The 17,741-nt window shown below is 42.9% G+C and overlaps 1 protein-coding gene across 3 annotated transcripts in view; it reads right to left on the bottom strand.

Annotated features, from left to right (window-relative positions):
- Window positions 1–10,573, bottom strand: part of prkg1b (protein kinase cGMP-dependent 1b) — a 150,254-nt gene extending 139,681 nt beyond the window's left edge. For 2 of the 3 annotated variants that reach the window (XR_007143706.1, XM_047817438.1), the window contains exon 1: window positions 1,758–2,298. Coding sequence is in view for 2 of the 3 variants with exons in the window: in XM_047817438.1 (XP_047673394.1) it covers window positions 1,758–2,065 (308 nt within the window). In the remaining variant the exon portion in view is untranslated. Of the gene's footprint in view, window positions 1–1,757; window positions 2,299–10,255 lie in introns of those variants that run through there. The other variant, XM_047817439.1, reaches the window with a different exon arrangement.
- Window positions 10,574–17,741: the final 7,168 nt, after the last annotated feature.

Genomic DNA, 17,741 nt, shown 5'->3' with positions numbered 1-17,741 from the left:
TGCTCCAGGAATATATATATATATCTGCCTCGCACATCCTGCCTGCATTATTATTATTATTATTATTATTATTATTATTATTATTATTATTATTATTATTATTATTCCTTCATCCATTTTCTCTCGCACTCTAGATCCTACACAGGTCACAGTTTAGCCTGGACTTTATCCCAGGTCACCATCGCACACTCTCACACACTCTCACACACTACAGAGGTGAATTTAGAGACGTTATTCATCCTAGAACTCATGTGTTTGCACTTGGGAAGGAAACCCGAGCACCAGGAGGAAACAGAAAGTGGAGGCAAGCGTCGAAGCCCCAACCTCGGCGGTACGAGTCAAATGTGCTAACCGCTAAAAGCCACCGCATGTTTACCGGAGCATAAATAAGCAGAAATGAGTTTTCTCTTTAATCAGTGTCATTATAATCCACCCACTCGAAGAGAACTTTAGGTAGGAGGATGTCACATAATTATCTCATAAGATCTGTGATATTATTCGCTCTTTAAAGCTACATTTAGTCCCATATAGCTGTTTTAGCACGGATGAGCCGAGGTCATCGGTGAAGCGGGATGAAGTACGACGAAGACTTCAGATCGTCACATAAAAACCCTGTCGTAACTATTCCTGATATTTATTTACTCGTTTAAAGAGCTGTGTGCATGCTGACTGAACCCTGAACATTGTGTCGCTTTCACAATGGAGTCCCGGTGACAGGGAAGAAAAAGAGCTGACGTCAAAGCTACAATGATATCGCCAGCGGAATAATCAGGACACGATGTGGAAATGCTTCGTTCGTCGTTCGTCTTTATCGGGACAGCGCTGAAAGCTGAACCTGTCTGAGAAACACTACAAATAATGCATCACCCTAGATGGGATATTTATCACCTACAACACGATTCAAAGTGCTTCTCAAACCTGTTGAAGGTCCTGTTCGATAAATCACCAGTCTGTCAGGGCACTTTTATGGAAGAAGACGGGAATATTAAATATTGTCATTATTTAAATATGTATAATAACATGCAGCTTTTTCTGTAGCGCTTTTCCTTCACAATCCCAGAGGACTGAAGGACACCTTGGACATCTCATCACAGTAGAGATACTAATCAGGTTACAATGCAGGTCTTTAGACCAGTGGAGGAAACCAGAGATGGTAGAGAAAACCCCAAAGCACATACAAACATCGTCGGATCCGAAATCCATAAGAAATGATTATTTATAGACCGTATCATGTTTCTGATGCTTTGTTGTTTGGATTAAATCCTTATTGAAATGACCGATTAGTCAATTTGGTTCAAGGTGTTTAAAAAGAACCTTCGGGAATGAAAAGTAAACACGATAAAGCGGCGTAAGTATCGTGCAGGTTGGATGTTATAAATAATAAATACATAGTTTCATAAAAAAATATTAATACTCATTAAATGACTGAACAAGAACTCGGCTATAAACCTCAAACGTTCAGAATCCACCACCCAAAGATCTACTAGAAGGTTTTTGGGAGGAACGTGGAGGAAAAAAAAGGACGCACTGTAGTTCAGGATGGAACCCGGTGACCTCACGCTGCTACGTCATGCCACCTGTACGAGCATCTAGACAGCGTAAGGAGTTCTGTAGGAGTTAAACGAGCATCCGGTTCTGTGACTTTATAACGATCTTTATAAAAAACTTCTGTTCACTTTGTAGGATTTATGAACACACCACGTATATATGCATGGACAGTGTGAGTGAATGTATGAAAGGTTGATTTGGAGACCTACTCTGGGCTTTTGGGGTAGAAAGGCAGGGTGACTTGGCTGAGATCCTGGATGTCCAGGGCGGTTGGTTCGGCTGAGATGGCTTGACGTTTGGTCCTCTGGTGCTCGTGGAGATCTGTCTGCTTCTGCTGGACCTGCTGTGTGGCCGGTTTGATCACAGAGCGGTACTTATCCAGCTCAGTCTGGAGTTTCTGGATCAGTTCATCCTTCTGATCCAGCTCGAGCTCCAGCTCATCTATCAGCGCGTCCCTCTGCCTCAGCTCCTCGATCTTCTCCTGCAAGGCATACTGAAGATCTCGCAGGGTTCCCATGTTCCCTGATGCTCTCCGAGCTCACAGCCTGACCGGGTCACGCGCAACAAACGCTGTCAACCTGCCACGATCCCGCGCGCACGTCAGCGCCACTAAGAAAATAAACGCAACAAGTCACGAGCGCAAACGGATCCGCATCGCAGACGGGGAGAAAAACAAAACACGCACGCGCACAGCGCAAACTTACAGGACCGCTCGGATGCGCGAGCGCTCACGGAATGCCGAGACACTCCGTCTGGAGTAACGCGTTCGCGCGAGTCTCCTCCAGCGCGGCGCACGACCAATCAGAGCTCGCACGTGGACAGCAGTGAGCCAATGGGAGCTCTTGTGTACTTGAGTCTGTCTGAGAAACCTGTTACACTCGCACGAGCTCACACTGGACCAGCTGGTGAAGTTTGGGATGCATGGTGATGCTGCTGGTTCAGAAGATTTCACTGCATGCATTCAGATCTTACTGAAACACGTTTCATATGACTTTAAGGGACTTTATTTATCTTTCATTAAGACATCATTTATTCATAGCATTCTTAATCTCAATCAAAGCTTTCTTAAACAACATCTACAAATTCACCATCCTAATATTCCTAAATGCTGCATGCACGAGATATCTTACAGCTCCATGTTACTGTGTGCATGGGATATCTTACAGCTCCATGTGACTGTGTGCATGGGATATCTTACAGCTCCATGTTACTGTGTGCATGGGATATCTTACAGCTCCATGTGACTGTGTGCATGGGATATCTTACAGCTCCATGTTACTGTGTGCATGGGATATCTTACAGCTCCATGTTACTGTGTGCATGGGATATCTTACAGCTTCATGTTACTGTGTGCATGGGATATCTTACAGCTCCATGTTACTGTGTGCACGGGATATCTTACAGCTCCATGTTACTGTGTGCATGGGATATCTTACAGCTCCATGTTACTGTGTGCACGGGATATCTTACAGCTCCATGTTACTGTGTGCATGGGATATCGTACAGCTCCATGTTACTGTGTGCATGGGATATCTTACAGCTCCATGTTACTGTGTGCATGGGATATCTTACAGCTCCATGTTACTGCGTGCACGGGATATCTTACAGCTCCATGTTACTGTGTGCATGGGATATCTTACAGCTCCATGTTACTGTGTGCATGGGATATCTTACAGCTCCATGTTACTGTGTGCATGACATCTCTCTCGGTTCCTAGTAAGCAGATGCACAACACTAAAGTTCATCTAGATGTGAGTGTGTGAATCCGTGTCAAAGTCTCGTCCATGGTGTACAGCATGTCCACATCGTTCCCAGTTTTCTCACAGTGTTCCCGAAGCCACATCGACCATCACCATAACAAAGTGCTGACTGAAAGTGAGTGGCACCTGCAGTGCATTCTTATCTTCACCCTGTCTGTGTGTGTGTGTGTGTGTGTGTGTGTGTGTGTGTGTGTGTGTGTGTGTGTGTGTGTGTGTGTGTGTGTGTGTGTGTGTGTGTGTGTGTGTGTGTGTGGAGTTTGCATGTTCACCCATGTTTCCTCCAGGTACTTCCAGAGATTAAAGAGGATCAGGGTTCAAGCCCCAGCACTGCCAAGCTGCCACTTTTGGAGCCTTGAGTAAGGCCCTTATCCTTCTCTGCTCCAGTGGTGCTGTATCATGGCTGACCCTGTGCTCTGACCCCAACCTCCAAAGAATTTCACTGTGCTGTAATGTAGATGTGATAAAATACAGGTCTCAGGTTTCCCCAAGACCCTGTAGGATATGAGCTATGAAAAATGGACACACACATACAGTATATATGTATAACGTGGATTCGGCAGTCACACTGAATTCCATACAGGTAAAGAAATATTTTAATGTCATGTAGTATTCAGCTCCCTTGTTTTATTAAACCTTATCAACATATTCCTAAGTGGAACTTCCTCCGGTGTTGGAAATAAGTCCATCGGTAGCCGCTTACGTTCGGCTGTTACCCACCGACCCCTGGGTGAAACATGCTGCTCCACCAGCACTACCCTAAACAGATGGAGTTTTAATGATCTCCAGCATACATGAAGTCCAATGAAGCATCTGTGCAAGAAGCATCAAACCCTCTGGGTTCATTTCATAGCGGTCGTGCGAAACAGACTAAACGATCAGGATATTCTTAAAGATCTATACATTTAATAATAAAACGTGACAACAGTTTGTGTCGTGTTGAATGTTGGAGCAGCAGGAGGTGTTGTGTTGTGTTGTGTTGTATTGTGTTGTGTTGTGTTAATGGTTTTGCATCTTCTTTCCATTCACAGAGAGGTTTCATCCAATCTCTATTGGGTTTCCTTACATTTCACAAGTGTGTGTGTGTGTGTGTGTGTGTGTGTGTGTGTGTGTGTGTGTGTGTGTGTGTGTGTGTGTGTGTGTGTGTGTGTGTCTAGAACCATATAGAAATGATTTCTACAAATAGTGTAAAATTGCGATATCCAGGAGACCCTAACAAATCGTCTGAAAAAAGGAACAAATGCTCCCTCTTGCGGTATAAAGAGGGTATGACAGGCTTTTTGGATTAAACTCGTTCTCTTAGGGCTTCCAATTATATATCCAGGTTCTATATATATAAAAAGCATTGTTAAGCATCATAGACTACAAAAGGATTACATTTTGTGTGATCATTTCACTTTATTATCACTTTACTGATATTGTATATTAAATGAGGAAAATATTTAGGAAATATTTGCCCTTGTTCTGACTTTTTGCCCATGATATTATACATTGTCATTCCTGAAACACAAACCTTTCCCAAATATTCTTCCTAGCTGCTAAAACCGACCTCTAACGTGATTGATGTAGCAATCGTTCGAAGTGTCCATTATAACAATTTTGTGCATGCTGGATGGCATAATGTATTGTAATCAGCAATGTTTCAATTTCTTTTCCTAGAATTTAGACAGCTCCTTTTTTTTTCATCTCATTTCCATAATTTGAATCTATCCCATTCATTACGGTGAATTACAGGACAATTAAGGCGGCGTGGTGTTCCGTTGAAGATGCACGAGGAGTCTGGGGAGCACATCAAAGTGTCGCGACAAGACGTGATGTAAATGCAGCCAGGGCCGGCGTGACAAACCCAGGAGCCTTTTATCTGTCCTGGCAAGATAACGCACTGGACACGCTCGAGAGCTTTTCAAGGAGCGTGTTGATACAAAAGGAGTGCTAAATTCATGGGCCAAGTGTAGGAGGCAAACTCTTCTAAAATGCAAACATGTCCTTTTCTTCTGTACAGACAAGACTGTGTTTACTTGTCAGACTACGGTTTATACTCAGGCTTTTTATCGTGTATCTTTTTTTTATTTATTTGTATTCTTTATTATTTTTCTTTTATTTTATATTTTTTTTCCTTTTATTTATCTTTATCTCTATTGCACCTACACTTTTAGATTATAAGGACCGGTCATAAAACACACGTCACTACGTCGTACTGTGTATGACAAATTCATTCATTCATTCATTCATTTTCTACCGCTTATCCGGTCGGTCCAATGGCATGGAATCGACACACAGTGCAGGAACCTCGCTGTCACCTGCCTCCGAATTCATTCATTCATTTCCTACCGCTTATCCAAACTTCTCGGGTCACGGGGAGCCTGTGCCTATCTCAGGTGTCATCGGGCATCAAGGCAGGATACACCCTGGACGGATTGCCAACACATCGCAGGGCACACACACAAACACACACACACTCACTCAAACACACACACAAAGCAGAGGCGGGAATCGAACCTCTCGAGGTGTGAGGCGAACATACTAACCACTAAGCCACTGTGCCTCCCCTTGAATCGTATCTCATGTTTGATTAAGAAGTTAACACTTCACAATACTGTATATCAACGATACCATGTAATTAACACCTAAGCAACAATTACAGCATCATCACTACTAACTATAGAACTTCTAGCTGATGCAATGTCTACTCCGGCTACCGTCGCCTACGACATCATCGTTATTTATCCATTAAAGGTTTTCTCAGTGAGATTGAGTAGATTAGGCAGAAGGGCACATTCACCACTGTATTCACCACCATTTGACCTTCTGAACTTTCTCTCTCATCCATGTGGGTGTTGCTTGGTTAAGGAGACCTTCCCCGGATTAATACAGTATAAACGTGGCTTCGACACAGTCATAACACCAAATGTTGGGCCCCAGTCACAGAACAAAGGGCCCCTTACTACACCATTCACTTCCCCTCCAGACCTCCAGGTCAGTCCCACTAGTATCAATAATCAACACAACCATGCTTTATTTTCACTCTGTATGGTAATGAGTGGCTCCTGAATCCAACTCCTCTGATTGGCCACAGCGCTCATGCGCTCATCTCTGTGATTGGCTACAATGCTCAACACTTTAAAAAGCAGATGCCTATCTGCGGGTACTGAAATCAGTCAGCACTCAGTACTACTGGTTACTCCTGAAAGGCTGATATGAACACGTTGTTATATTTACATTGTCATCTTTACTGACTTGGTAACAAAGAACAGATTGACAAAGAGATCTGAACTGTGATGCTTTTCACGCATCAGCTGAATATCAAAGGCTTGCTTTTTATTTTCTAAAGGACACAAAAAAAAGATGGTCAGAATTTGTCTGCCCTGCTTCAGCTTTCTTTCACTTTCTTTCCTAGATTTTTTAATATCGTGACTTACCGTAGGCTTCATGGTCTGTAGTCTGTGACTTTTTTCCACGCTGCAAGATGAATTTGTCCAACAGTCAGACCACAAGAACAAACCTCTTTTACTTTTGATCACTAGAGGATCGCTAACAGAGGAGCAAACAGCAGCCACAAACAAAAAATAAATAAATAAAAAAGATTTATTAGGCTTTAATATAAAACCCCACGGTGATTTAAGTCAGCTTCCAAAACATGCCAAAAAGGTTCTACAGAGACAACAAGGTTCTTTCTGGAAATATGTTGATGTTAACCTTTAATGCTGGTGTGAGATTTTGGTTAATTCTTTAATTACATTTTTTTCATACATTTAAAAACTTAATATTAGTCTTGACCACATTAAAATATATATTTTTTTACTTTTTTATTTATTACATTCATACATTATTATTATTATTATTATTATTATTATTATTATTATTATTATTATTATTATTATTATTATTTGTGTCATGTATACAGTCATTAAATTCTCCCTATTCTATTAGATTAAATATTATTTATGATTAAATATTAAGCTCATAAGATAAGATGTGAACTGAACATATCATATTATATATACGATGGATTTAGTTTGTGATATTGAAAACAAAATGAACTCCATTAAAGGTGAATGAAGCCCTTTATGGTTCTACGTAGAATCTTTTTACAGGCTACTGAAAGCAACGTAAGGATCTTCTGCTCGAGAAAAAAAAAAGGCTTCTGTGTAGAAACTTTCAGGAGTTTCACTTATGAAGCATCTGATAGAACATAAGGGAAGAAAAAGGTCTCATTTTTTACAGACAGGAAATTGATTCTTGCTGAATTTTATTCCTACAGATAGCGAGAGTTTATATCTGTGTGATTATCGAAAAAAGAAAAGATCTCTCGTCAGCCAAATACTGTGTCGGCTGACAAAAAGACAAAACAATTTAGCTTTATTGTTTATTTATTGTCTATGAACCCAGTAAAACGCTATAACTCCTACACAGTCTTCACTTTATTTGCTCCACAGACTTAATATAATTTGGCGACATCTAGTGGTTCAAATATAAACTAGCATGAAACTGTCATAAAATAAATATGATGGAAAACTATTCATTACAGCTTCATGTGTTTTTATTACAGTTTATTGACTATTATTACCCCAGACCTGGCAACATAGCTATGAGAATATATCCTATATTTTATACTGATCTCAGATCATGCGGCTCTAAATGAACGCTTTATTAAAGGCAGGACGGGAAACTCGACAGGTTTATAGAGTAAACACATAAACGCGGTGCTAGTGTTGACTGTAAAACAAATACGAGCCTAATTTACAGCGATAAAGATTCTGACCTTTACATTAGACTGAATTCTAAAATCGTCCGATAAATAAATCACAAACATTTCTCGAATTCAATAAGAAACACAGAGTTTTGTGTATTTTATTCAAACTAAAAATGCTATTAAATAACGTTCATGCAACTGGCAGTAAAGATTTTAATGAACTGGAATCCAGGTTGCATGTACAGTAAGGAAAGCTAGGCCTTATAAAGCCTAACAAATTGCACAGGAAGTTCATCTGACATTAAATATGTAACAGCAAACATTAAATATTCAGCAAGGTTAGGATCCAGGAGGTAAGCTGTGCATGAGTGGGGAGAGAGGGAAGGGAGGGAGAAGTGCACAAAGACGGCTTTCACATCCGAAAGAGCATCCGTCTGTAATCTGTGGCCAGTAGCGCCGGGCACTGAGGCAGATATTTAGCTAAAAATGGAGCAGGACGTGGGTTTTTTCATATGGAAAATAAATGGCAACACGTAAAGCAAAGTTTGACACATTTGAATGTTAAAGGCACCATTGAAAACTTTCTCCAGCAGCAGAAACGTCGCAGTGTCGTACGCAGTAACGCTACACTCTCAGAAATAACTCTACCAAACTTATACTTTAGTGGTGCACCTTCTTTATCTTTAGCATGTAGCATTAACCTTGAAATAAGAATATAATGTGCCTTTAAATAAAAATTCCAGTAGGTTTTTAAAGGCTTACACGTTTTACATGCAGTCAGTGAAAGTGAACTTTTATACATAATAAAATTGGAGGATTTTTCAAGCTTGTAGTGAGCTGAAAAAGTTAAGAGAAGTGAAGTGTAGTGATTCAGGTCTTATTTATCACCTGTGTTCCCACTGTGAGAAATGATTCGATATTTATTTAAACGTTTGCATCAAACATCTAAGAAACTAGAAAAAAAACATGACATCTCATGTATGAATGATTAAAAATAAAACACAGGCATCCTTGCAGTGACATTATGGTATTTACTGGAGTATATTACTGTACTGTCTCTATTCATTCATTCTCTACTGCTTATCCGAACTTCTCGGGTCACGGGGAGCCTGTGCCTATCTCAGGCGTCATCGGGCATCGAGGCAGGATACACCCTGGACGGAGTGCCAACCCATCACAGGGCGCACACACACACTCTCATTCTCACACACACACAACGGTCAATTTTCCAGAGATGCCAATCAACCTACCATGCATGTCTTTGGACCGGGGGAGGAAACCGGAGTACCCGGAGGAAACCCCCGAGGCACGGGGAGAACATGCAAACTCCACACACACAAGGCGGAGGTGGGAATCGAACCCCCAACCCTGGAGGTGTGAGGCAAACATGCTAACCACTAAGCCACCGTGCCCCCTGTACTGTCTCTAGTAAAATAAAATACTGTAAATTCCATCCATGCATTTAAAGTCTTACACAGAGTCATTGGGGACCTGGAGGGGACTCGGGGTCCAACACAGAGGACATCCTGGAGGAGTGGCACCACATTGCAGGACACAATCTCTCTTTCACACACACACACACACACACACACTCATTCCCACACTATGGACAATTTAGCGATGCCTATCAACCTACATCTAAAACAAATGTCTTTGATCTTTGGACTTGAGAAGGAAACCAGAGTACCCAGAGGAAACCCATTAAACAGAAGGAGAACATGCAAACTTTACAAACTCTACACACACATGACGGAGGTTCAGATCAGATCACAAACCCAACACCAAAGGTTCGAGACAAACACGCTAACCACAAAGCTATCAGCCGTGACAAAACATATATTATACTGTAATATTATCACAAATCTGATCAAATGCATTTGACTGATGCAACAGAGCTGAGCAGAAGGATGAAGATCTTGCTTAATGACTCAGATTTGAAACATATGACTTTCTGATCTATTACGCAGAGACCCGAGTGAGGCAAGTGTCCCCATGCACATAAAGTTAAACTCAAGGTCAACACATTCTTACCATACCATACTCCCATTAAAAACATATTATTTTAGAGTAAACCGATGCACTGATTTAACTCTGTCTAATTGCTTAAAGTAAAAATCCTGTAACATAATTATAATAAGAATAATAAATAAGAGTTCTGAACACAACTTGTGTTATTAAAACGTCCTGCCTGGTGATTTAATGACCCAGGATTCTTCCCTGTGCTCAAACCCTGAAGTCTATGAGCAATCACACTTGCCTGTCAGACTTGGAGATCTTACGAAAAGCCTCTCCGGTGAGCTCGGTGAAGGAGGTGAAGCTTTGCGGCTCTGCTGAGATGCCCTGAGCACGCCTTTTCCTCGGCCCGATCATCTGCGCGCTCGGTAACACCGACTGACATTTATGCAGCTTCCTCTTCAACTCTTGTATCTCCCTTTCCTTCTCACCGAGGCGTCTTTCCATCTCTTTAATCCTCTCATCCTTTATCACAAGCAGCTTGGCCAGATCCTCGTCCAGATCGCTCATCTTGGAACTTCGGTGCCGGTGCCGACGGTGCGGTACGAGCGCGCGGGCGCGCGTGTGTGTGTGTGTGTGTGAGAGAGAGAGAGAGAGAGAGAGAGAGAGAGAGAGAGAGAGAGAGAGAGAGAGAGAGAGACTTTAGCGTCCAGATTCACTTAATACAAATAGACCAGGGGGTGAAATGAACTGCAGATCATCCTCCCCAACACACACACGCACACGCACCTAGTTAATTAACAGCTGTATTGTAAGGAGGCTGTATACGGAGTGCTGAGAAAGTAAGCCGGAATAAGTCTTGCACTTTAAAAGACTCGACTGAAATAGCTCGCTTTTACTTAAGACATGAAGGCTGACGTGTTTCCGCGTAACCCGACTCTCTCTAGACTTGGAGACAGCGTCGTGGATGTGATGCTGAAGAAGAGATGCTTCATGAGCTCCGGTCTGTGCCAGTGATGTGTCAGCCGGCTGAGTACACTCTGAAAGCTTTGACACGTCCAAGACTGAGATAGAAATCAATACACAGGAAGCACAATGGGGCAAATTTCATCTTTGCCTTAGACTCTGAGAGATCAAGAGAGCACAGAGTACTGTACTTTGCGTCAAGGGCGCATCAACGTGTCTAAACAGGACATCTTTAAAAAAATAATAATAATTTTTAAAGATCATTTAAAATCCATCCACTGGGGCAAATACAAGCCCCGGGAATCATTTCAATTTTAGAGTAAATTAGCCAGCAAGTGAAACACATGAAATTCACAGCATTCACCTTTTCATTGGTACTCTCAATGGTACCGCAAAGACATAAGAAGAACAGTTTGGTACTTTTTATTTCTGAGATGATTTCAAACCAGTCAGGAATCCAGATCATCTAGAAAATAGAGACTTCTCTAGAGTATGTCATGTATATCATTTAATGTCATTAGGGATTGTAATGCAATGACAGTATCAGTACCAGTACCGGTACCAGTACCAGTATCAGTACCATTACCAGTATCTGTATCTGATTGCTTCTGCAAACCCTTTAGATGGCTCAATTTCCCAAACTATAAACAAACTGCTGGTATTTTAAAGTACCTGGTGAACCTTTAGTCCCGAACCGTTCGGTAATCCGAACCACGTGTCCTGTGAGTCTTCCTGACACGTGAACCGCTCTAAAAACATGAATGCCTCCTATTCATATCTGTATTTGTACTGATTTAAACAAGCTTTTGAGAGATGTACAGTACATACAGTATGACATGGCATGAATGGGCCAAGTGGGTGGAGCTTGAATAATTTTGTGGCCGGTTTAAGAGAAGACATTTTATAGATGCAGTTTATCCAACACTTTGGACACTGCCACTAGTGTCTTGCATCAAAAGGGACAGAAATAGATGCTCTAGGTAACGTCACGCCCTGTCGCACCCCGATGATCATACATTCCTATAGTTGTATCTTTCCTAGTAGCCACCTCTATGTATCTCTGCCTATTCTCTTCTCCATCTCATACTATGTGCACTGATGTTTATATGAGTGCTTGAAAAGCTCTAAACATTGACCAAAGTTAATCTTTACAAACCCACTGATATGGTGAAACCTTCCGCCTCATTTCCCCATGTGACCTCTAAAAGAATAGCTCAGTGTAAAGCCTGAGGCTTGCTCTCATAACACACTGGACCTGAGCTCCTCTGGATGTGTCTTATGCTCCAATAATTGAGACTCGACCCGGTTTTGTTTTGTTTTTTTTCCTGTCAGGCGGCTGCGTCTTTACAAGCAGGTCACATTGACTCTGATTCACAAAAATCAAGTGCAGTTCGTGTCTCACATCCCATGTGTGTGTGTGTGTATGTATGGATGTGTGTGTGTGTGTGTGTGTGTGTGTGTGTGTGTGTGTGTGTGTGTGTTCTCCTGGGAGTGAGCTCAGCTTTCATTGGCAGCCTGGCAGACATTAGTCACCGGCCTTCCTGTAATGCATACAGTTTCTCTTGTCGGAACTGTGGAGGGCCTCTAATGCGAAGACAGGATGCTGCAAAATCGATAATGTTTATCTCCATCCGACCATCTAGATGGAGAGGGAGGATGAGGAGGAGAAAAAGGAGAGAGCGGGAGCATTAACTGCTTGGATGCTGCTGAAAGGCTGTGCGTGTGTGTGTGTGTGTGTGTGTGTGTGTGTGTGTGTGTGTGTGTGTGTGTGTGTGTGTGTGTGTGTGTGTGTGTGTGTGTGTGTGTGTGTGTGAATAGAGATTTACAGTTATGGGTGAACAGCATGAATGGACCTGCATTAGCTTATGTGCTGTGAGTTAATGAGAGCTTTGAGAAATAAAAGAAAAACCTTTCTATAGATTTAACTGATCTCGATATATTTGTATATTAGTTTTATTTATATCATTTGCTATTTCTTTTAGATTTTGGGTGGCTTGGCGGTTTAGTGGTCAGCATGTTTGCTTCACACCTCTGTGTTTGAGGATTTAATTCCTGTCTTGGCCCTGAGTGTGTGTGTGTGTGGACTTTGCATGTTCTCCGGTTTCCTCCCAGTGGGCTGAAGATATGTTGTAGGCTTTGTGTTTGTGTGTGTTTGTGTGTGTGTGTGTGTGTGTGTGTGTGTGTGTGTGTGTGTGTGTGTGTGTGTGTGTGTGTGTGTGTGTGTGTGTGTGTGTGTGTATGTTTGTGTTTGTGTGATTGTGCTCTGTGAGGTTTGGCATCCTCTCCCTTGTCTTGTACCCCAGGTGCCCTGGGATAGACTCCAGGTTCCTCACAACTCTGTGTACAACAAATGGTTAAAAAAATGGATGGATGGTCATTCATTCATTCATTCATTCATTCATTTCCTACCGCTTATCCGAACTTCTCGGGTCACGGGGAGCCTGTGCCTATCTCAGGCGTCATCGGGCATCGAGGCAGGATACACCCTGGACGGAGTGCCAACCCATCACAGGGCACACACACACTCTCATTCACACACACACACACACTACAGACAATTTCCCAGAGATGCCAATCAACCTACCATGCATGTCTTTGGACCGGGGGAGGAAACCGGAGTACCCGGAGGAAACCCCCGAGGCATGGGGAGAACATGCAAACTCCACACACACAAGGCGGAGGTGGGAATCGAACCCCCAACCCTGGAGGTGTGAGGTGAACGTACTAACCACTAAGCCACCGTGCCCTCCCCCCCCCCTTGGATGGATATTATATTGTTATTTTTTTTAGTGCTATTCATTAAATGAGTAATGATGTCGATGTATATTACTGAACTGTTAACAGTGGTTTAAACACTCTCAGGTGCTGAAGAGGTGTTTCATTCATTTTATTTTCAGGGCAATTCCGTCGTCCCTGTTTGTTCTCGCTCCAGTAGAACAGATTACTCCTGCACTCAGCATAATTACCAGGGGATCACGTTCACATTTTCAACACCTCTCTTGTCTGCATGCACCACATACGGGATTTTACACTCGTGCCTGAATGTTGCTCCCCAGAGCTTTTCCCAGCCAACTGGCGGAGACAGGAAGCTGCTGACAGGCAGCACATGGGACAAAACTCCACCGTCTGCTTTGAATGAATCCATGCTGTGGTCCAGCTCCTTGACTCCAGCAGCTGTAATATGCACATTCTTCCCTGACAGTTGAGAAACTGCATGAAGCAAACAGTGCTATTTATCCAAACCCCACAATCTTCAACATCGACGTAAACACGAATCGATAAAACAAATAAATTAAACAATTTTTTTCCTTTCCAAATATTTGTCCCTCAGTCCGGTCCGCCATCTATTCTTCTTTATCTCTCGTCTACTTTCGTCTTCTTTCATTTTTTCCATTCTTTGGAGTAAGAAGCACTCACGCAGGAGTTAAAGGACATGGATGAAAAGGTCGAGGCACTTATTCTAGAGCGGAATAGGAAACTGTCAGAGCAGATAAATTGCCGTCTGTTATTCTGGATGAGAGGATGAGGAAGGTAAGATGACCGGAGAGATAGAGAGAAAAAGAGAGAGATTGCTTAGATTTCTCGTAGCGTTATTATCGCTTTCTCAAATCCTGGAAAAGATTTTCAAGTTTTATTTACAGTACTAGACAAACCAACACAATAAAATCTATAGTTCTACGTGAGTGCCAATGTGAGTTGCACCGTATAATTTTGAAGGCTGGGGTAACTTGATCATGAGACAGAGGCGAGGTAAGTGCAGTAGTAGTAATGCCACATCAAACCTCAAGGGTTCCCGTTAGGTCCTCAGGTTAGTGTGTACATCCTCCTGCCGTGTACATACAGTTTTTTTCTGGATCTCTGGAAACCTTTGACCTCCCAAAAACTCCTAGGAGTGAAAGTGTTCAGAAGATGCCCTGAGATGGACTGGCATCCTGGTATCCCAACTGCTTCTCCCACATAATGCCCAGTGTTGACAGAATAAGTGCAGGACTCTAACGGACATCCAGGGGAAGTTTATTCCACCGACTAGGTGCCAAGACAGAGAAGAGTTTTGATGCATGCTGTTGTGATATGTGACACATGCCAACTATGGATCAAACCTACACTGTATCATATAAGGCAGGTTTAAGGTGAAATAGGGCGAGGCGAGGCGAGGCAAGCTAAGTTAAGGTAAGGTCAGGTTGGGTACGGTAAGGTAAAGAAAGATTCTTTATTGTGGTTGTATACTGTACTAGCAAGTCTCTGAGAGCAATGAAAAATGAGACAGATAAACAAAACTAGCAATTCGGCTATAATAAATGATAAGGGGGGGGCACGGTGGCTTAGTGGTTAGCACGTTCGCCTCACACCTCCAGGGTCGGGGGTTCGATTCCCACCTCCGCCTTGTGTGTGTGGAGTTTGCATGTTCTCCCCGTGCCTCGGGGGTTTCCTCCGGGTACTCCGGTTTCCTCCCCCGGTCCAAAGACATGCATGGTAGGTTGATTGGCATCTCTGGAAAATTGTCCGTAGTGTGTGTGTGTGTGTGTGAGTGAATGAGAGTGTGTGTGTGCCCTGTGATGGGTTGGCACTCCGTCCAGGGTGTATCCTGCCTCGATGCCCGATGACGCCTGAGATAGACACAGGCTCCCCGTGACCCGAGAAGTTCGGATAAGCGGTAGGAAATGAATGAATGAATGAAATGATAGGAATAAAGTCCTGATGTTTGTCCCATAGTATGATTTGCTCCCAAAGCGACAGATCCTGTAGTCAAACCTACAAAGCCAAGAGACTTTCTAATTAAGTGCAAAAACGATTCATTCTTTGGAGCAGCACTTCAAGCTCCTCGCTGTTGTTGATTTTATCACCTTAGTACTATTCAAGAAAGATGAAGTTGCTTTCACCTCTAATGTTCCCTTCTTGATGGGGAAGTCGTGGCCTAATCGTTAGAGAGTCTGACTCCTAACATGAAGGTTGTGGGTTCGAGTCTCGAGCCGGCTACGAATCCCCCCCCAACTGGTCCCCGGGCGCCGCAGCATAAATGGCTGCCCACTGCTCTGGGTGTGTTTTCATGGTGTGTGTGTGTGTGTGTGTTCACTGCTGTGTGTGTGTGTGCACTTTGGATGGGTTAAATGCAGAGAACGAATTCCGAGTCTGGGTCAGCGTACTTAGCCGTACGTCAGAAACCCAAGTCAGGAGGAGCAGTAGGTGAACTGAAGAGGGACCAAGCACAGAGAGACTAAAGGGAAAAGTGGTCTCATCATGAAGCCTGGTCAAATCAATAAACTCAGCAGGAAATGCTGCACCCTGCTTTGTGAAATGAGTTTTCTTGGATGTACGGAGCTGCAGCGGTGATTTGCTTCTATAATCTGAGAGATACAGAATCACTGTCTTTAATTTTCAGCTTTTTCTCAGCGTTTCTGGTTTTGGTGAACGTCCGGAGGATCAGATGACAGGCTGAAATCTAATAATTACAGTATCGATAGAAACTATTCAGATCGAAGACACATTAAAGGCATTGTGATTTTTGTGCTTTGGTATTATTTCTATTTGTATGTTCATTGGACGATGTGGTTTTATCTGCTAAGTGACTCATGAAAAGAAAGACAGGAGTGCTAACATACAGACGGACGGACGGACGGACGGACGGACGGATCGATCGATTTAATTCCATTATCTTGGTCTTCACACTAGCTACACCAAATCAAAGACGTATACGGTATAAAGGCATGAGTCAGTCATCTAAACTACAGGAAACAAAGCTCCTGAGATAATGTTCTGATGTGTCTCATATTCCAGCTTGGTCTGACCAGTTACTGTGCCAGTTGCCAGAACACAGGATGAGATGATCTGCCTGTAGACCAGTTTACCAGCTGGTAAATTTTCCATATTTCATTGATTTGTTGTTACGTGATTAAACCAACGATTCGTGATTCAGTAACGTTTTCCTTTCATCAGCATTGACCAGCTGGAAAACAACATCTACCAGCCTGAGAGTGTTTGGTGCTACGTTTCCTTGACTTTTGTTGTTTCGGTCATAAAACATTTGCATCCTAGTTGCATATTTAATAGACTCTGACGAACAGAACTTCCTAAAAGTACAGTGTGTTGGCAGCGTTATGGCTCACGTCTGTTATTGTTCGATGCTTTTTCTCTCCGTGTTGTCTGGAGTCTGGAGTCCATTTCAGGTTCTTCAAAGGTCCAATTATTTGCTCATCGATGCTTGTCCTGTGTGTAAAATAGAAGTGTCTTCTCGTGTCTAAAGAAATGTACCCGAACCCGAAGTGACCCGAATCACTTTTTACCCGAACCCGACGTGCATCATTTTTTTCTTTTTAAGAAAGACCCGACCCGAGACAAACCCGAAAAAATGAGACCCGAGTCCGACCCGACCCGTCTGCAATTGTTTTTTAACCCGACTGGACCCGAATGTTGCATAACTCTACACTAAAGTAACCGCTACAGAGTGGATTCAAAATTGATTGACAGGTCTGTTTCAATGAAAATTAGCTTACCGCCAGCCGCACGTCGCCAGCCACACGTCGCCAGCCACATGTCGCAAGCGGTCTTGGCAAACAGAGGAGAGGTCGGAAAAGGACTCGAGTCGATACACACACACACGAGATACAGTAGTCCGGGTCTTCTCAGGTCCGTTCGGTAAAAACACATTCATTTTAAATTACCCGAGACCCGATGCCGCTATTATTAAACCCGACCCGTGTCCGAGGCATATGTGAAACTTTTAGACCCGAACCCGCTCGGGTGTCGGGTCGGACCTCGGGTTTCCAGATCTAAGTGAACCTGTGAAGACCTGTAGTGTAAAATCATGTATTTGTTTTGAATCATGG

This window comes from Tachysurus fulvidraco, chromosome 8, assembly GCF_022655615.1.
Source record: "Tachysurus fulvidraco isolate hzauxx_2018 chromosome 8, HZAU_PFXX_2.0, whole genome shotgun sequence".
Lineage (NCBI taxonomy): Eukaryota > Metazoa > Chordata > Actinopteri > Siluriformes > Bagridae > Tachysurus > Tachysurus fulvidraco.
Note: the sequence above shows the minus strand (reverse complement) of the source record. Positions and strands in the feature narration are given on the sequence as shown.